General features: G+C 31.7%; 1 protein-coding gene across 2 annotated transcripts; it reads right to left on the bottom strand.

Annotated features, from left to right (window-relative positions):
- Window positions 1-2,729: 2,729 nt before the first annotated feature.
- Window positions 2,730-5,734, bottom strand: LOC107951657 (transcription elongation factor SPT6 homolog). 2 transcript variants are annotated; one of them, XM_016886787.2, is made up of 9 exons: window positions 5,356-5,732; window positions 4,904-5,018; window positions 4,722-4,809; window positions 4,456-4,537; window positions 4,156-4,273; window positions 3,722-3,991; window positions 3,466-3,565; window positions 3,264-3,389; window positions 2,730-3,106 (listed from the first exon to the last, which is right to left on the bottom strand). In XM_016886787.2, exons 2-9 carry the CDS (start codon window positions 4,981-4,983, stop codon window positions 3,062-3,064), a joined length of 909 nt encoding a protein of 302 aa, XP_016742276.1. In that variant the 5' UTR covers window positions 4,984-5,018; window positions 5,356-5,732; the 3' UTR covers window positions 2,730-3,061. The 2 variants fall into 2 exon arrangements, with proteins under 2 accessions (XP_016742276.1, XP_040937744.1); XM_041081810.1 differs by having other exon boundaries at window positions 2,904-3,389; window positions 5,356-5,734.
- Between the last annotated feature and the right edge of the window lie 16,569 nt (window positions 5,735-22,303).

The raw sequence follows: 22,303 nt of genomic DNA, 5'->3' as shown, positions 1-22,303 counted from the left end.
AATAAACTGTTAAAAGAAGTCTTGAATAAAAAATCAAAAGTTAAACAAACCCTTTGACTAATCTTAGACAAGCTTTTCTTTTCTTTTCTTTTTTTTGCCTAATTTTTTTTAGATATGATAAGTATTTGTTGATATGTTTGTTTTGATTATTTTATTATGATGTCCTTAGGACGAAAACATTTACTACAATCACAAAATTTGGAAAGGAAAAATTAGTCGGCACCATCATTAGCATCAACAGTTTCATAATAATTACCTTTTATAATAGACCGGATATCTATCTTTGGTCAACAAATATTGATTTATTGTCACGACTCTATGTGTCAACATTGCCTCCTACAGTTCAGAGACCGATATTAGGAGTTGTGTTGGCCTTTTGTAGTTGCATTTTCTTTATGATAGTCCTCATTATATTGGTTTGAAATATTTTGGTTTTAATAAAATTATACACCAATAAAATATCAATAACTATGATTATTTGTTTTTCATTTTGCTTTAAACAGGGAAAGATGAGCACTACATACTCCTAGCCAATTTTCTCATCTTCATTGTTTATTTGTGGTAGTAGCGCTATACTCTCCGCCATATATGTTGTCGCCTCAGAAAGGATTTTATCTGCTTGATGATTTCATTTGGACATTAGTCTTGTAGCCATTTTATTTCGGTAAATGCAATTTAGTTAGTATGTTTCCTTTTAAACACATTGTTTTATATGCTTAAATTTCAAAACAATTATTAAATTTTGAAATTTTAAAATTAAACTTATATTTTAATTTAATAAAAATGAAACAAGGTGTGTTAGCTCGAGTTCTCAACACTATTTGATGACATGGTGTATAAGAGCACGAGAGTCAATATTTTACTTTGCATTTTCCCCTTTTTCACTTCTTTTTACATGGTTATTTGGCTCGCTTTTACTAAATAAAGAGATACATAGCGAGAGGTAATGAATAATTTCCTTTTTAATTTTTTTTTAAATTGAAATATTATTTTAACCTTTTACTTTATTTATTTTTACTTTTTAAAAAAATTAATAGCATCATAAGTGGATTTTTAGTTTTCCAAGGAGTTTATCTAATTTTATGGGAAAAGAATGTCGAGCACTGATGGGGGAGCATGTGGAACTTTTTGAAGTGGAGCATGCTCGATTGAGCATTAATGTGGAGTATGTGGAACTTGTCGTGGAGCATCCCCAAACCACTACGGACATTATGGATGTTCCTATTCCTCAGATTGTAAAAGTTTTTATTCTCGAGATTGTGAAAGTTTCTGTTCTTGAGGGTACGAAAGTTTCCGTTCTCGAAATAGTGGTTCTCGAACTCGATCCTAGTGTAAATGTTGGGGAGTATTTTTAATTTCTAAAGTCTTAAAATTTTATACAGTTTAGTTTTAGTGTTTGTCTATAGTTTAATAGTAGCAGTATTAATGAAGTCAACATCAGAGTCTTGGAGTTTTTAATTTTGAATTTTTTTCAAATAAAACACTATGACATGTCTTTTTCCCCAAAATACCCCTTTTCGAAAACATGCATGCAGTCTCATAATTTTTTTTTTCATGTTGAGTTATTGAATCGGACTTTAATACCATCAAATGTAACCTGTCAAACTTAGTCTAGACATTATGGCTGAATCCTGAATGTTACATTAGCCACTGAAATGGCCAAGTAAATCCATCTAGGTTAAAAACCACTATTTTGACCAATCTAGAAAACTTACAGTACGTTTGGTTCACTGTAATGGAATAGGGCTGTAATTGAATAGAGCTGTAATGGAATAAAGCTGTAATAAGTAGTTCAACTGTTTGGTTGAATGGAATGTAATAGAATTGTAATAGTATTCTTGCGTTTGGTTGAATAGAATGATGTTGTAATAGAATAAGGAAAAAAACTAAAATGACTAGAATACCCTTAGCAGAATTTTTTTGTTAGGTAGATGACTATTGTTATTATTATCAAATTTTAATAAGATTATTATTAAAAATAATTTAATAAAAATAATAAATAATTTAATCATATTTTAACATTATTATTATTAAATATAATTTAATAAAATAATATACAATTTAATAATATTCTTAATATAATTATTATATGAATTAAAAAAATTATAATATATAATATTATTAAAATAATATATAATCTACTTTATTGTTTTTAAACTGCATTACAATTTAATGTGCTAAAAGTAGGGGAGAAGTTAAAAAATTATTTTAAGGGTTAACAATGAATAATTAATTTATAAGAGAACAAATTATAATTTTATCATTATATTAATTTATGATTTGACAAAATTTAAAAGATTACAAATTTACCATTTTGGGAGAGTCAAGTCTTCATGACTTTATTATTACGATATAAATTGAATTTAATCGAAGGAATACCTTTGCATAATATCTATATGAGAAATATATTAAATCCAATCAATTATAAAACTTACAAAATTATCTTTCAACAAAATTATCTGAAATTCATTAAAAAATAGAAAAAGTAAAAAGATTATTAAAAAAATCTTAGTATGGAATAATATTAAAAACTTTGGGTCGATAGTACATGTGAATACAAAAATAAAACAATAACTATACCAGTATTTTCTTTCTCAAAATTATTACATGCCATAGAGATAGACTAGTGGTTCTACTACGGAGCTACCAATTTTATTTTTTTTTCATTTTGTCAAATTCATTTTTTTGAGCAAATAACATATGGTATTATTAACATTTAAACATTGATCTTTTAAGAATTTTGTATATAAAAATCTCAAAAATAATGAATAGACCTACACTAGATACATCATACATACCCTACTCAACACCTACAATCGAATGAATCCAAATAACATAAATTGTAGATGGTGCAAATTATGTTGAACCCAGATAACAGCTTATTCAAAGTATACTTTGCATCCACGTCATCAATCTCTTCCTTCATTTCAGCTTCATTGAGAGACTTTGATATTGATTCAAATAATTGCTTATTCAAAGTATGCTTTTCACTGTTATCAATCTTCAGACATTCCTCATCGTAAATTTTCCTTTGGTGCATCTGAAGCACACTCTTACGCTTCTAAAGGAGCAACCACATGTCTAATTCTTTTATAATCCAAAGTACCTGAAAATAATGTAGTAAATAGAACTTGTTCTTGGAAGTCACACTTTCAGTATAACATCACAGTATAGAGACCATTATTATGGCTCTGCCATTGATTAAGGCATCTGAGCCACTCTCGACTCTTGGCACATAAGCAAAAATTTAATAAAAAACTTACCTTATGCCACTTCAATTGCCCTGCTTGTTCAACATCATCATTATCTTCATTCTCAGCCTCATTTTTCTCAAAATCATCCAGCAGACTCAGACATTGCTCCTTCCGATACATGGCAATAAATGGAACCTAGCATAGAGAGAAAACATGCATGTAAGTTTGCATTTTAATTTCAAACTTTGAACAAAAGTTTTAGTATACTTACATCAAACTTCTTCACATGATGTAATTCCAGGAACCTCATAATATCTTCCTTCTTAATTTTGTTCAGTAGAACAGATACCTCTACAGATCTTTCTCCAGTTCTTTTCTTGCAGAACAATATATATGAATTCATTACAAGTTGATTATGTATCCAAATAGTCTCCTCTTCTATGCTCCTTTTATCAAGTGGAGGAGGCTTCATTATTTCTTCAGTCATTTAAGGAAAAGAAATAGAGAAATTAATACAAGTCTGGTACCTTAGGGGATTGAATGCAACAAAATATACCTGCATCCTCTCTGGGGTGTTAGTCTGCCTGATAAGACCATCCCTCTCAGTTGTATACTTGTTGGCTAGAAAAAAGGGCTCAAACTCACTAGAATTATCCAGGTTCACTTTTGAAGCTTGAACTTGCTTTCGATGATTCAGGGTCTGGTTAGCATCATCAGTAATAGGAACCTTGTCATCTAAGGCAGACAAACAAATGGTTACGACTTGCTCCATCTTCTTTTTGTTCATCTTTAACCACCTACAAAGATAGTTAGCATTAACAAACATATAATATAAGGTAAAATGTTAGCATTAACAAACAGATAATATAAGGTAAAATGTTTAACACTCAATCAATATTCAAGGTACTTAATGTTTGTCAAAAACTTCAAAAAAAGTGACTTTATGATGAGTAATATGTACCTTAGAGATGACGCCTCTCCATAAGATTTTTCCTCACTCACAATAAAATCACTCATCTCATAGTTTTGACCACAGAATGAAGCTTTCTCTTCTCCGAATATATCATCAAATAGCAGGCCTACAATATCTAACTGCATTAATAACGCTTAATTCTTTCTTTCTTTCTTGGTAGGCAATCCATAGGCAAGTTAAAACATTTGAGCAATTAGTGACAATCAGAGGCAAACAGCAAGTAAAATTGTTTCCAACATCATTCAGCAGAACAAGAGAAAGATTACTCAAATCAGAGTAGGAAATTACCCTCATCATCAGAAGAACCAGATTTCTCAACCACCTTAGTACGTTTTCCAGCCCTTTTAAGCCGCTTAACCATTTCAGTTTCCTGAGTAAATTTTCATCCAACAAAGCCATCAGGGAAAATCATGGATATTGTAACCTCGGCAGCTCATATCAAATGTCAAACATAGGAATTTTTCTTAAGAATGCTAGAACTATCTTACAATGATTAGTAATACAAATGATAGCAACGAATAAAATTGAGTGTATGGATCAAGTTCGATGTTTACTTTTGGAAATTGACAAATTCCTGAAATTTTGTTTTCTTGAACCAATTCACCATCATCATCATACAGAACAGGATCCTTCACTGATCTCCTAGAGAATTAAAAACCAGTAGCACTTCATAAATGGCAAAGATAGTCATAAGATTAAAATCAATCAACATAACACATTGGGATATAAAGTTTACCTTTTCCTCTTTTTCTTTTTCATCTTCTTGCTTTTCAAAACTTGATCATTTTTGTCTTCCTCCTCCTCTTCATCATCCATTATAAACCCATCACATTCAAATTTGTCCAAATTCTCTGCTCATCCCCATAAACACAGATTCAGACAACATTATACATGAACGAAGAACTTCAAGAAAAATAAGATTCGGGACAATGAAAATGTAACCCAAATGCCACTTTGGAAGATTTTAAGAGAGGAACCTTAAAAAAAATTCCATTTTTCTTCAAAATTAAAGAAAATTATGGAAAATAATTACTTAATGTGAACTAGATTTCTCAATATTCTTCTGGGTGATTCTTATAACAATGATAATTGAAAAAAAATTCGAAGGAAAAGAGGAAAAACAAAACCAATAATACAAACATAGTTGAAATTATAAAACTAGAAGAGGAAGAAAAAAGCGGAACTTACAGAGGTTCTCACAAGGGAAAAGAGGTAGCTTTGCGGAGGCATGGAACTAGTCGGAGATGAATCGACAGTTCTTAATGACAAAATCGACGGAGGCACCACTTTTACAACAACGACAAAATTGACGAACGATGGTTGAACAAATACAAGGTAAAATTGTCTAGGGGAAAATTTTGCTATTACGTCCGTTGTTGAATAGGCTATTCTTAGCCCCCTTCACCGAATGATGATTCGGAAAATTAGATGAAAAGGAGAGGAATAGCCATTCGTCGAATGAAGAAAACAGTGAGGCAAACTATGGCTTAACTATTCATTTAAGAATAAGGAGGGAATGGCTATTCCATTCCCTCCAATCAAACGTTATGTTAGCGTGGTTACCTCAGGTTTATTAAAAACATTGGTTTGTTAGGTCGTCTATGATATAAGTTCTATTTGTTAGAAAGTCATGTTGTTTGAAAAAAAAAAACTCAATTCATTCTGTTAGTTAACCTTTTAAAAAAATTATTTTATTGTTAAGCAACGGAAAAAGTGTTACATTAGATTTTTGTATAGAAATACGCGTTTTAAATCAAATTTGGTCAGTTATTAAATTCATTTGATTTTTATCCAAATATTTCATGTATGCAAAATCTCAAATAAAATAACTCATATCACAGTCCAAATACTTTAGTCCCTTAACACCCAAATAAGGTTTGGCCAAACTTGTAAGATTAATAGAAATTTTCAGATCTAAAGTTGAAAATGATCACTTACTCTATTTATGTAACATCCCACCTGACAAAATCTTAGGATCCGAACACTGTTTGAAAGGATAAGATGGATAAAATAAGTCTAGAAGTGAATAAAGCTAAACTTAGTTTAAAAGATAAGAATTGTATGGGTGCGCTTGTTATGCGCTGATGGTGGCAGACACTAGATTAGCACATAACGATTGAGTGTTAGGTTTAATAAGAAAGGATTTGTCGCAAAAGCCCTGTATTGGTGTGAATAGGATGGGTGAAATCTGTTATAAGAAATGAGGAAATAAATTGTATGCTGAAAAGTTTAAGTTAGTAATGAGTGCACTTAGTAATGATGGTTTTGAGCTAGCAAGGAAACAATGTTTATAGCTTAACTGAATGTGAACTAAAATGGTTATGAACCAGTGGAATGTACTTCATTAGTATTCTTGGAATTGGTAAGGTTTGAATAAGAAAATCGAATGATTGATGTAATGTTTATCTTGTTCGAATAAGGGCTTAGGTCTAGTAAAAGATTTTAAAATAAGAAAATATCTCTCCTTGGGAAAGTGGGATTAAAGGAAGATAGAGAGACTTCCTGTAACACCCCTAACTAGTATCCGTCGCTGAAATAGGGTTACGAGGCATTACCGATCACATACATAACATACACATTTAAGCATTCATATATATAAAACCTAAACAAATCATTCACATTATCCCTCATAAGGAATTATGAGACCTTAAAACATGCTTAGAAGTGGTTTGGGACTAAACTGATAACATTTGCAAACTTTAAGAAACTTAGAAAATTTTTCAACATATAAGGGTCACACGCCTGTGTGAATAGGTCGTGTGCCTCACACGGCCACCAGACACGCCTGTGTTATAGGCCGTGTGAAAACATGACATATATACTGACTTGCACTACAAGGCTGAGGACACGCCTGTGTGTTAGGCTGTGTGAAATCTAGAGGGGTTACTGACTTGGACACACGGCATGCCACATGCCCGTGTACCAACCCATGTGCCACCCACGACCAGTAAACACGCCTGTGTGTCTAGGCTGTGCCAAACCTGTAGGGTATACTGACTTAATTCAAAAGGGTACCTCAGGGGACACATGGCCGTGCAGCATGACCGTGTGTCGCACATGGCTGAGACACACGCCCGTGTCTCTGCCCGTGTGGACAAAAATAGGCTATTTGACAAGCCAATTTGCCATCCTTTTTCTCATGCACACCTAGCAACCAATTTGGTACTATTTCAATACAACCAAATAAGCAACCAAAAGTGACCATTTCCAGCATAAATCATACCATATTAAATCATTACACTTCACTTCTCAAATCTCAATCATTTCTTTACCAAACACATACCAAAACTAGCATGTATCATTTATCGTCTTTAACATTTTTCATGTCTCAAATTCCAGCAAAATAACCAATCATATCATTCAACCTATAACCAAATCAAAGCTTATCAATGTATCATCTCAAACTCATACCAGTACATGCCATTTCTTAAACCACATTATTGCCATATTTGCATTCCAAGACAAAACACAAATACATAACATAAGCCAAATACACATTTTATATCAACCATGCCAAATCATAAGGCCAAATTATAACCATCAACCAAAATCATTAATAAACCATTTCAAATGACCATATACATTTCTAACAACCATATCAAAAAGACCATAGCCTATACATGCCATAAAACTAAGCCACAAAGAGTAAAATACCGAAAATCAATAGTCGGATAGTGTGATGTGATCTCTATTGACTCCTAACCCAAGAGAACGTCTAAGACACTATTAAACATAGAGAAATAACATAAAGTAAGCTTCACAGCTTAGTAAGTTCGTATGTGAGGCTAAAATAATCACAACATTCATATAGCAATTCGAAATAAATAAATCATTAACATTTAAAGCATCAATTCATGAGCTAACATAAAATTATTCATGTCCTCATTTATAAGTTCTCAACTTCATATAACTCGATACTTGAATAGTTTTCCATACATACCTGTACTGATACATTTCTATTTATCACCCATACTTTTATCAAACCTCTCTGGTTTATAAGTGCTTATGATACAAATTCATCAATTTTCCGATGCCATAGCCTAACAATGGTCTTACATAGTCCAACTATGGTCTTACACATACGTTACCAAGGCCCTATCGTGGTTTTTCTTTCACGTGCCATATGCATATTTAGTTAAAACAACTATAAATCATATCTCACATATCATTCAATTCATATTTCGTTATAACCAAATAAACACACTTTAGCATGAAACATACTTATACACAATTCTTTCTTATTTAATATACATGATACAATATGACCAATTTACTTTCATTCAATTCTTACATATGTTCTGTACGTACTTGTATTACTTAATTCGATCGTACTTTCATTCCCGTCTTGACTATGCCCCTTGAACCGTTCAGAATTATTAAGGATACTCGGCAATCACATATAGCTCATACAATGCCATATCCCAGATATGGTCTTACATGTTATCACATATCAATGTCACTGTCCTAGACAGAGTCTTACACGAAATCGATTAACAATGCCAATGTCTCAGACATGGTCTTACACGTAATCACAATAGAATGCCAATGCCCCAGACATGGTCTTACATGTAATCACATCTCGATATCCTAATGCCATGACATTTGTATCCTATACTATTCCTAAGGTTCGTACGAGACTTTCGAATGTCGTAGCTCTGTCGTTTCTTGCTCGTAGTTACTCATTTGACATTCATAATAGTTCAATGACGAATAAACATATATAATTCAATTCAATTCATTAATAAATAAGCATTTATAACACAGTTTAAATGCATTTATTAGCATACGAACTTACCTCGTTTGCTGCAACGACGAATTAGGTCGACTAATCCAAAACTTTGTTTTCCCCCCGTTCTAGATTCAAATCTCGTTTTTCTCAATCTATATAATAGCAAAATTTACTTACTTAATCATTAATTCATTCAATTTAACACAATTTACACATTTTGGAAAAATTACACTTTTACCCTATTATTTTACATTTTTGCAATTTAGTCTTAATCACATAAAATCACAATTTCATGCAATTAAGGACAACCCATGCTAGCCGAATTTTACCCTATCATATACTAGCCCATATTTTCACTTTATTCATACTTTTAACAATATAATTTCATAATTTCAATTTAGTCCATAATTTGTATTTTTACTCAAAATCACTTTGTAAAATATGTAAAACTATCATCCAACCTCCATATTTCATCATCAATCATCAAAAAGCATGAATATTCATCAATGGCATCTCACAAAATCTATAACAGTTTCAAAAGTGGAGATACAGGCTAGCTAGATTAAGCTGCAACGAGCTCAAAAACATAGAAATTATTAAAAATCGAGACCAATGGACTTACATGCACACAAATTTGTTTGGCCAAATATCCAAACTCCATGGTTGTTTTTCTTTATCAAATTTCAGCTAGGAGATGAATGAACAGAAAAATGGCCTTTTGTTTTATTCATTATAACATTATTAACAATTTACCATATTAACCTTATAATAATATCATTAAAACATACATAATAATGCCCATAAATGTCCACTCACAATTTAAATAGTTTAATTACCATTTGAGGACCCTCACTTTAAAAATCATAGCTAATAAACACTTTTAGCTTATAGAACACAACTTTTGTGCTGTACACGATTTAGTCCTTTTTACCGAATTAAACACTTAAACGGTAAAAGTTTTTCACAAAATTTTCACACAATTCTAATATCATGCTGTAAATATTAAAATAATAATAAAATAAAATTTTTGATGTAGGATTTGTGGTCCCAAAACCACTGTTCCGATTTAGCTAAAAACGAGCTGTTACAACTTTTCCCCCTTAGGGATTTTCGTCCTCGAAAATCTTATTAGAGAATAGATTAAAGATTTGCTTTTACATATCAAATCCGCATATTTTTTTGTCAATCTGAAATTGCTTTCAGATTGTCGCAAAATACTTTGATCTTCTCTTCAGTGTCTCTAATCACATCGACCCCGTAATTCTTTTTATCACTGATCTCATATAAAACTTCGTACGGTGCCATCTTTTTGCTCAATTGATAAATTATTATTATACGTAACTCAAACTATGGTAAGTATTTTTCAATTTCTAAAACACCTTAATGAAACATTACATTGAGAATCTAAATCTCTCCTTTAGATTAGCCATCTGTATAAGAATGAAATGCGATACTAAATTGAAACCGTTTATCTAAAGCTTACTATAATTTTCTACCAAATCACAATATAAAATTCAGGTCTCTACCCAAAATAATGGAGTCTGGCACACGGTGTGTTCTGAAAATCTCTAACATGTATAACTCAGCTAATCTATCAAAAGAGAAATCTGTATGTACTGAGATAGAATGTGCAGACTTCTTCAAACGATCAATCATAATTCATATAACATCTACCTTTTACAAAATCCATCGAAATTTTATTTCATTACTACTTAGATATCAACACATGCTATAACAGTCCTGAAGACACTTGATGATCAACGTTAACCATTGTGGGCCATATGTAACAATTGTTACATAATTTCTAGATTTCTCGATACACGAGTTCTATCTCGAAACAACAAACAATCATCGGTTCCAATCTGAAATTTTTGAATCATGAGTCAATTTATGTTAAACCTCTTTTTAACTTGCAATTCACTGATAGATTTACGAACTTTACAATTTTGCTGAATGCTTTTAATTCAACTAATATCTATCCATCATCCAACAAGATCAATCGCATATTCATCGCTCGTAAAGCACACATAGGTTTCCTGCTCAGAACATCCGTGACTGTAATTGTTTTCCCTGGTTAATAATCAATTTCTAACTTGTATTCTTTCAGCAATTCAAGCAATCTTCGTTCACATAAATTCAGATTTTTCTTAGTCATTAAATACTTTTAACTCAAGTAATCATTAAAGTTGTAACATTACCCACCAAATAATCAATGCCACTGACTATTCATTTCGAATACATTATCAATCATTTCTAATTCACATGCCATATAATTCTTTTCATGCAGCTTTAACTATATACAACATAAGCAATCACTATTCTTTCTTGTACTAGGACCCATTTCAAACCATTCATGACACATGACTGAAAATCATAAACTCTTTACCCAACGCAAGCTGAACTAGAACTGATGCTTCAGTTAACAATGTCGTCAACTGTTTACCACTTTATTAATAAGTAACATATCATGCAGACTTTACAAGCACAATGATTTCTTCAATCAAAACAAATTTAATTTACAAGAACATTTCTTAATAGAACCGTTCCAATAAATATAATTCAGTATCACGTCTTCTAGAATATAAATTCTTCATTTAGGCTATCCCTCAATTAACTCGTGAACGTACAAAAATTATTTACAGACCTGAGGATAAACTCAAAAACATATAGCTCCATTAACCTTTCAAGCAAATAACTCAAATCAGACTAAACCATCGAATCGATCTTGGCCATCAAACAATAGCTTTTCAAAGCAATCATTTCTTCTTGTTATAAGGATAACCCAGACATACCATTTATCACACTTTCTTCTGAATACAATCAATGATCTTTTAAAAATTTGCATAACTTAAATGAAACATAAGAATCCCGTTTTAAATTCATTGACATATAACCAGAGTTACCTGAAGAAAGATAACCATTATACAAATTGAACTTGATCTGCTATCATTTATACTTTTGCCGATGTCAACCCTTTCTTGAAAATTAGAAAAGGATTATATTAACAAAACTATTTCATCTATTAATCATCCAAGCCATGAACTATACTGAAGCCACTTTCATCAAATAAAAACCATAATGCCATTATAAGACCGATGTCTCAACCATATAAATAGATAATATCCCAACTGTTAATAATGCATTTTGAACACAAGAGGAATTCGAATAGATTTGAATAGCAATCAGTGCAGAAACATAACCTCTATAAATATGATGACTATACCACTGTACTCTCATGATCAAATCAGAAATTATAATCATATTAGATATATAGTTATCCCCGTCAACATAATATCTCTTGCAAATAATCACATAGAATCATAATAAAACCGAAGTAGCAAAATTTCAAAATAATGAGCTATACTGAATTTCTAGAAATTACAACCTATATAGAATGATAAAGATCTCGATGATATCCTAGAAAATTTCCAAAAGGAAAAACATTACTTATAAGCACTGAAATCTACAGTAACAGAAGAAATATAATCTTCATGTGTATTCAATAGACTAATAACTAGTAGAAATAGAATACTAGCATCATACGAATTTTACCGTCAACATTCCTATCAACATAAGAGAATAGAATACCAATGAAAGATAGAGCAATGTCGATCATAACTCAAACAGACCAACAATACTTTCTTCTATCAGTATGTTCAGTTAACATTCTCATTCGATAAGAATTTCATCTAAAAATATACAGCTACATATATCTCTAATAATAAACGAACACATAGAGTACCCAGAAGGGATCATTGTAAACCATTCGACTATAATCGCTATACTCAACTATCTTTACAATTCAAACATTATTCTACTGTCTATCTCTGACATCACTGATTTCTCATTATCCCACCACTAACAAAAATCAATTCAGAAGAAATTCCAGTCAATATATTCTTTAGATATCATACCTAAATGTTTTGTTTCATCGAATTCAACTTATTCTTTAACAGTGACTTTGCATTATCCGAACGACCTTTAGAAGAATCCATTATTTCTTCTGTACTATCTTTACTTGCTGACTCATTTTCTTATTTGACTACCATATTAATCCTTCAACCACAGAACTCTATAATTCCACACTTGTGAGCTTATTTAATCTAAATGTTACGGATTTCATTGGAATACCATACTGATGAGGGGGTGAGGGTCGTAAAGCCTCAACTTTAACTCTCACATATACATGCATATACTATAGCATTTATTAATAACATGATATTATGAACTTTTATTCATACATTTATGGGTTTTAACTCATTATAATTACTTTTTCACTCAAACATTTGAGTATAACATTCTGCACTATCGGAGTTAGCTTGGTTGGAGAACACATTTGTCTAATTAAAATAATTCTCGTCAAAATCGGGAGATATCACACTATCACAGGTTAAATATGACATGTATAGCTAGACTCACATATGCTACGTTAGTCCTAGAATCGACTAAACCATAGCTCTGATACAATTAAATGTAACACCCCTAACCCGTATCCGTCACCAGAATAGGGTTACGAGGCATTACTGATCAATACACATCGTTTACATACATAACATATACATTTATGCATTCATATATATAACCTAAATAATTCATTCACATTGTCCCTCATAAGGCTTTACGAGACCTTAAAACATGCTTAGAAGTGGTCTGGGACTAAATCGATAATATTTGCAAACTTTGAGAAACTTAGAAAATTTTTCAACATATAAGGGTCATACGCTCGTGTGAACAGCACGACCACCAGACATGCCCATGTCACAGGCTGTGTGAAAATAGGGCATACATACTGACTTGCACTACACGGCTAAGGACACGCCCGTGTGCCAGACCGTGTGAAATCTAAAGGGGTTACTGACTTGGCCACACGCCTGTGTACCAACCCATGTGCCACCCATGACCAGTAGACACGCCCGTGTGTCTAGGCCGTGCCAAACCTGTAGGGTATATTGACTTAATTCAAAAGGGTACCCTAGGGGTCACACGACCGCGCAGCATGACCGTGTGTTGCACATGGCTGAGACACAATCCCGTGTCTTTGCCTGTGTGGACAAAAATAGGCTATTGACAAGCCAATTTGCCACCCTTTTTCTCATGCACACTTAGCAACCAATTTGGTACCATTTCAGTACAACCCAATAAGAAACCAAAAGTGACCATTTCCAGCATAAATCATACCATTTTAAATCATTACATTTCATTTCTAAAAAATCTCAACCATTTCTTGACCAAACACATACCAAAACTATCATATATCATTTATCATCTTTAACATTTTTTATGTCTCAATTCCAGCAAAATAACCAATCATATCATTCAACCTATAACCAAATCAAAGTTTATCAATGCATCATGTCAAACTCATACCAGTACATGCCATTTCTTGAACCACATTATTACCACATTTGCTTTTCAAGCCAAAACACAAATACATAACATAAGCCAAATACACATTTTATATCAACCATGCCAAATCATAAGGCCACATTATAACCATTAACCAAAATCATTAATAATGTAACGCCCCGTACCCGATACCGTTTCCGGAGTCGAACAGGAGGTGTCAACGGACTTAATTCATTACTTAAACAACTCATACAATTCATTTTAAAATTTTCAGATAAGCTGGCTAACTGCCTCACAGTCGGTTTAAAAATCATATCTCGAGTTCCGAAACTCGAAATCCAATTCTGTAAATTTTTCCTGAAACTAGACTCATATATCTATCTAGTAATTTGTTTCTAGAATTTTTGGTCTGGCCAATTAGTACAGTTTATTAGTTAAATTCTCCCCTGTTTTAGGGTTTGACTATTCTGACCTCTGTGTATTACGAATCAGATATCTCCCTGTACAGAGTTTCAATGACTATGCCGTTTGTCTCTAATAAAACTAGACTCAATATTGAATCTGTACATATAAAGCATGACTTCTAATTATCTTTTTAAAATTTATGGTGAATTTCCAAAGTCAGAATAGGGGATCCAGAAATCGCTCTGGCCCTATTTCACAAAAATTTAAACATCTCATAAAATATAGCTCATATACCTGTTTCGCTTCTTCCATATGAAAATAGACTCATCAAGCTTCGATTCCATAACTTATTCATTATTTAATTCCATTTCTACTATTTTTAGTGATTTTTCAAATTCACGTTACTACTATTGTCTGAATCTATTTTATGGTAAATTTTACCTATTTCATGGTTTCCATGGATTAGCTAGTAATTTGACATACATAACACCAAATATGGTCATGATTAGCCATTCCAATGGCTAATCATTACCAAGCATTTCCATACCACTCAATAACCATATCATAAGACGATATATACAAAATGATTATAATGCTATACATGCCATACTCAAAATATGCAAGCCATTATGCCAAGATGGTATACGGATAGTGTGAGCATGCCTTCGATCGTTCCCGTTTTCCGAGCTGGCTTGTCAACACTACAAGGAATGAAAAGGAGGAAGTAAGCATAAATGCTTAGTAAGTTCACATGCAAATAGCAAGTAACATAACCATATAAGCAAACATAAAACATCATTTGCATAATCATCACCAAGACATTCATATCACATTTTCATTTATCATCTTACCATATTGTTGTTATATCGAGTTTTCAACCTGAGGGTTAAGTACATACCTGTTCAAAGTATCCATTTCACAACACTTACCAATACGTCCCTTTCATCTTGAGTATTCCTCCATTTGAGTAGAACTTTACCCGTTGAACACATCTGAATATAATTCGGATACATGGAAAATTTGCACATAAGTGCTACATATGTAATCAAGAAATCATGTAACCCGCCCCTAAGTGAACTCAGACTCAACTCAACGAGCTCGGGCGTTCGCATCCATAAATGAACTCGGACTCAACTCAACGAGTTCGGATGCCTGGTTACATCTCACAAACTCAGACTCAACTCAACGAGTTCGGACATTTGCATCCATAAGTGAACTCGGACTCAACTCAATGAGTTCGGATGCTCAACCATCCTAGTGACATGTCACTTGTATCCTAATCTATTCCTAAGGTTCAAACGGGCTTTTTCCCTTGATCTCACATTTGCCGTCTTCCATGGAATATCGGAACCGATACTCGGTAGCAATTCATATTTATCAAGTAGTAAACATAATTTGCATATTACTCAACATTTACATATGAACTTACCTCGTATGCGAAAATGGCTACTTTTACCATTTCGTCCACAACTTGGTATTTTCCCCATTTTAGCCCAAATTTTAGTTTTCCTTGCTCTATCATTTAAAATATAGTCTAATTAGGACTCACATTATTCAAATTGACCCAAAATCATATTTTGGAAAAATTACAATTTTGCCCCTAAACTTTTGCATATTTACACTTTTGCCCCAAAGCTCGTAAATTAAACTTCAGCCTATTTTCTTATGTTTTATGACATGCTGATCATTTTCCCCTTCTATTGCAACATCAAATTCTCACTCTAACATGTACTTATGACTATTAGGTATTTTTACCGATTAAGCCCTTTTGCTAGTTTTCGCTTAAAATCGAGTAGCACAAGTTATCTAACATAATTTAAAACCTCATATTCTATCATAAAACATAAAAATACACAAATTTCACCTATGGGTATTTTTCCAAATATAAACCCTAGGTTAAATTATTGCTAGCATAAGCTTAATCGAGCTACCGGGACTCCAAAAACGTAAAGAACTTGAAAAACGGGGCTAGAATGGACTTACAATTGAGTTTGGAAGCTTGAAAAACCCTAGACATAGTTTCTCCTTGCTATATTCGGCCATGGGGTTGAAGATGAGCAAAATTGGCTTTTAATTTTGTATTTTAATTCATTTTACCCCTAAATGACCAAAATGCCCTTACTACTAAACTTTCCAAAAATTCCATCCATGTCCAATTTTTGTCCATAGACTTAGAAATTGGTAAAATGCTATGTAAGACCACCTAATTAATATTTCAAAACAATTTCATACTAGAAACTTCTAGAATGCAAGTTTTGCAAATTATTCGATTTAGTCCCTAATTTCAATTTAAGCACTTTATGCATAAAATTTCTTCACTAAATTTTCACACAATCATGCAATCATATCATAGACCTTAAAAATAATCATAAAATAATTATTTCTACCTCGGATTTTGTGGTCACGAAACCACTATTCCGACTAGGCCCAAAATCAGGATATTACAAATAAACCATTTCAAATGACCATATACATTTCTAACAACCATATAAAAAAAGACTATAGCCTATACATGCCATAAAACTAAGCCACAAAGTGTAAAATACTGAAAATCAATAGCCAGATAGTGTGATACGATCTCCATTGACTCCCAACTCAAGTGAATGTCTGAGACACTATAAAACATAGAGAAATAGCACAAAGTAAGCTTCACAGCTTAGTAAGTTCGTATGTGAGCCTAAAATAATCACAACATTCAGATAGCAATTCAAAATAGTTAAATCATTAACATTTAAAGCATCAAGTCATGAGCTAACATCAAATTATTCATGTCCTCATTTAAAAGTTCTCAACTTCATATAACTCAATGCTTGAGTAGTTTTCTGTACATACCTGTATTGGTACCTTTCTATTTATCACCCATAATCTTATCAAACCTCTCTGGTTTATAAGTGCTTATGATACAAATTCATCGATTTTCCGATACCATAGTCCAACTATGGTCTTACACATACGTTACCAAGACCCAACTGTGGTTTTTCTTTCACGTGCCATATGTATATTTAGTTAAAACAACTATAACTCATATTTTACATATCATTCGATTCATACTTCGTTATAACCTAATAAACACACTTTAATATGAAAATATTTATATACAATTCTTTCTTATTTAATATATGTCGAAACCATTTTTAATTTGAAAAACGAGGATTGACTTTACAATGAAATATGGAGTCGCCACCAATCCTTTTTGTTTAGGTGTGATCGGATCACCTAATAAAACATTTTATTTTTTTAATATTGATTTTGGCTTACGAAATTCAAGAAAACGGGTTCGGGAGTCGGTTACGTACGAGGAAGGATTAACACCCTTGAAACACCCAAAACTGGTACCTAATTAATTAATTAATTAATTAATTAATGTCCTAATGTCGAAAATTTGAAAAGATTTTGAAATACATTTTCTTTTAAAAATGTTTGAATAACTCGAATTGGAATTTAAGATTCACTCGTTCTAAAGGAACAAAATACCATATCAGTACGTTAGGATATGACATGTTAAATCCTCAAAAGCGAGATCATCTTATGATTTCCAAAACATGCAATTAAAAGGATATTTGGTTATTTGGTCAAACGAAAAATCGAAACCCAGCACGTTAGGGCACGATTTCTTGAAATTCGAAACACAAAATATTGCCTTGTTTTTATGAGAAGCTTTCAAATAGGAGAAATTATAAAAACGGACTTGAAATACATTTATTTGGTTTGTTTGAAGTAACGAAAATGAAATGTTCGATTTTAGGCAAATAAGTGGGCAATCTCAATCATAATACAATACACGGAAATGAAGAACAAAGTAACAAATATGGAGAATATACATGGATAACATATTATAAAAATTATTGAAAATAATATAAGATACAAATATGTAAATCAAAACACACCCAATGATAATAATCTTATAACATACACTATTTAACATTTCTAAATAAAGACTATGAATAAAAAAAATCTATTTAAACAATGAAACAAAAAAAAACTTTTAAATGGTAATGAGCAATGTTAAAACAAATAATGTAAGGAAGATAAATTTGAAATTGACAATGTGAAAAAAAAAATTAAAAGTAAATTATATGTATATGAACAAATAATACATGCAAAAATTTGAAATAAATCATAAAATAAATAAAAATAAAAATAAATAATTCATAAAATGTAAAGTTTAACATATTAATGAATTTCAAAATAAGTATTATAAGAAAAAAATTAAAATTAGTACAAAAAAATTAAAATTAGTACTATACAAAAGAATTTATAATCAAAATTTATAAATAAAGATATAATATAACTTATGTACATAAAAATAATAATGTATGCCCATATAAAATTTTAAAACAACTAATGTACATAATAGAAAGTTTTAACATAAATGAATTATATAAATACAACCATATAAAAATATACAAAAGAATATATATGAATTACAATCTATATAATATGAAATCAATGATCATACAAAATAATTTGAAACAAGATTTATTCATCAACAATTAATAATATACATAAAGTGAAAAAACATAATAAAAATAATGTATATATAAAAGAATGGTAACATAAGAAAGTACTTGAAATAAACAAAATATATAATTTAAAATGGGTCCTTAAAAGAAACAAATGATATACATAATAGATTTAAAAGAGAAATATATAAACATGTTTGAAAGGGAATTTAAATAAGTAATTTAATATAAATTATGTATGTATATATAAAATAACAATGTATGAAAATAAATATCATATAAATCTTTAAAACATAGAATTACAAAAAGAAAAAAAACTGAAAATAGAAATACTCAATTGAAATAAAAAAAATCAAAAGGACAATTTACAAGGAAATAAAACTATTAAAACAACATTAAGGACCGAAATACGATGCGCACAATCCAATGGGGATTAAAAACGTAATTGTCCCAAATCTCAAAACTAGACGTGGACTAAGTTGAAACAGTGTGAAAATCCCAAAAAAATAAATAAAAAAATGAAAAAGAAATCGAAACAGGAGTCAATCGAATAATAGTGCAAAGCAGAGTGACCAATCGCGCAAATATTCCCTCACTGCAGGAACACGAGGATCCTGAAGGCGATCGGGTCAGATCACGGGTCAGAGGTTCAAAACGGTGTCATTTTGGCCTCTGAGAATACCTTTCGAAACGACGTCGTTTCTCCTTTACTATTTAAATCAAAATTTTTGTTTTTAAAATCATTTTAACCCTTGTTTAAAAAAAAACCCTAAAGCTTTAAAGCTCTCCCATCTCTTCCCCTTTTCTTCCAGCCGAAAGGGCCATTATTTGAACCCTCGACCGCCACTGTGGCCAGTGGCCGGCGTTGCAGAGAACAAGTATTTCAGCCCCTCTTTCTAAACCCTTTTGAAGGCTAGACCCTCGACAACCAAAGAAAAAGAGGAAGAAGGCTCTCGGTCCCTTTGCCGAATCTGATTGCAGCGATGGAGAAGGCCTTCGACGGCACGAATCGAGAGGATTCGGGTGTGCGATTTCTTTCCTTTATTAATGCTTTTTACACACCAAAATAAAATAAAAAACTTGACAAACAAAATCAATCGAAAATCACCTTTTAAATTTTCTTTTGCATTAGATTCATTTTTATTGATTTGTATGTGTCACCTTACATATTACATTCGGCCTATTTTTATAGCCGATTTTCTAGAATAAATAATAAAAGAAAAATATAAAAAAACCTCCGATTTTGTTATACATTTGTTGGCTATTCTGTTATTGGTACTGCTTAGCTGTTTCTTCTCGTAGGTTCGATTGACGTGGATGTACGGAGGTAAAGGCCGTTCGTGGGCGCGTTGACGTGGAGTGTGAAGGAGGCTACCTGGTGACTACTGAGGCGCCTAACAGCAAGGGAAAACCTAGGGTTTTTGGAAGATTCAATTTGCCTGAGCCATTTGAGCCAGTTTTGGAATTGGACTACTGTGTCCATGATATGACTATTGGGTCCAAGTATTTGGGTTGGAGACTGTTTCGGGAATAATTTTAATTTGGGTTTAATGTAAAATTTGGTATTTAATTGGGCCAAAGCTGGGCTTGTTGTAATTGATGGACTTTGGACCTTTTATTGGTTTCATATTTTGGTTTTTAATTTGCCTTTTGAATTTATTTATTTGCTGTAAATAATTCTAAGGGCCCAAGCAAAATGGGCCTTCTACAATATACATGATACAATATGAACTCACCAATTTACTTTCATTCAATTCTCACATATGTTCTGTATGTACCTAATTTCTTAATTCGATCATACTTTCATTCTCGTCTTGACTATCCCCGTTGAACCGTCTAGAATCATTAAGGATACTCGGCAATCATATATAGCTCGTACAATGCCATATCCCAGATATGGTCTTACATGTTATCACATATCGATGCCATTGTCGTAGACAGGGTCTTACACAAAATCAATTAACGATGCTAATGTCCTAGACATGGTTTTACACGTAATCACAATAGAATGCCAATGTCCCAGATATGGTCTTACCTATAATTACTTCTTGATAACCTAATGTGATGACATTTGTATCTTATACTATTCCTAAGATTCGTACGGGAATTTCGAATGTCGTAACTCTGTCGTTTCTTGCTCGTAGTTGCTCATTTGACATTCATAACAGTTCAATGACAAATAAACATATATAATTCAATTAAATTCAATAATAAATAAGCATTTATAACACAATTTAAATACGTTTATTAGCATACGAACTTACCTCGTTCGCTGTAACGACGAATTAGGTCGACTAATTCGAGACTTTATTTTCCCCCGTTCTAGATCTGAATCTCATTTTTCTCAATCTATATAATAACAAAATTTACTTACTTAATCATTAACTCATTCAATTTAACACAATTTACACATGTTGGTAAAATTACACTTTTGCCCTATTATTTCACATTTTTGCAATTTAGTCCTAATCATATAAAATCACAATTTCATGCAATTAAGGACAACCCATGCTAGCAGAATTTTACCCTATCATATATCAGCCCATATTTTCACTTTATTCATACTTTTAACCACATAATTTCATAATTTCACAATTTAGTCCATAATTTGCATTTTTACTCAAAATAACTTTGTAAAATATGTAAAATTATGATCCAACCTCCATATTTCATTGTCAATCATCAAAAAGCATGAATATTCATCAATGGCATCTTAAAAATCTATAAAAATTTCGAAAACAGAGATATAGGCTAGCTAGATTAAGCTTAACGAGCTCAAAAACGTAGAAATTATTAAAAATCGAGACAAATGGACTTACATGCACACAAATTTGTTTGGCCGAATATCCAAACTCTATGGCTATTTTTCTTTAGCAAATTTTGGCTAAGAGATGAATGAATAGAAAAATGGCCTTTTGTTTTATTCATTATAACATTATTAATAATTTACCATAGTAAGCTTATAATAATATCATTAAAACATACATAATAATGCCTATAAATGGCCACTCACAATTTAAATGGTTTAATTACCATTTGAGGACCTTAACTTTAAAAACCGTAGCTAATAAACACTTTTAGCTTATAGAACACAACTTTTACGCTTTACGCGATTTAGTCATTTTTACTGAATTAAACACTTAAACGGTAAAATATCATCATGAAATTTTTACACAACTCTAATATCATGCTG

This window comes from Gossypium hirsutum, chromosome A11, assembly GCF_007990345.1.
Source record: "Gossypium hirsutum isolate 1008001.06 chromosome A11, Gossypium_hirsutum_v2.1, whole genome shotgun sequence".
NCBI classification, from domain to species: domain Eukaryota; kingdom Viridiplantae; phylum Streptophyta; class Magnoliopsida; order Malvales; family Malvaceae; genus Gossypium; species Gossypium hirsutum.
Note: the sequence above shows the minus strand (reverse complement) of the source record. Positions and strands in the feature narration are given on the sequence as shown.

What these genes read in the sequence shown, in the direction of transcription:
- LOC107951657 (XM_041081810.1), bottom strand. Translation starts at nt 4,983, where the DNA reads ATGGATGATGAAGAGGAGGAGGAAGACAAAAATGATCAAGTTTTGAAA. An exon ending in AAAAAGAAAAAGAGGAAAAG is followed by an intron (nt 4,810 to 4,903) that starts GTAAACTTTATA and finishes TTAATTCTCTAG; the next exon opens with GAGATCAGTGAAGGATCCTG. An exon ending in ATCATGTGAAGAAGTTTGAT is followed by an intron (nt 3,390 to 3,465) that starts GTAAGTATACTA and finishes TCTCTATGCTAG; the next exon opens with GTTCCATTTATTGCCATGTA.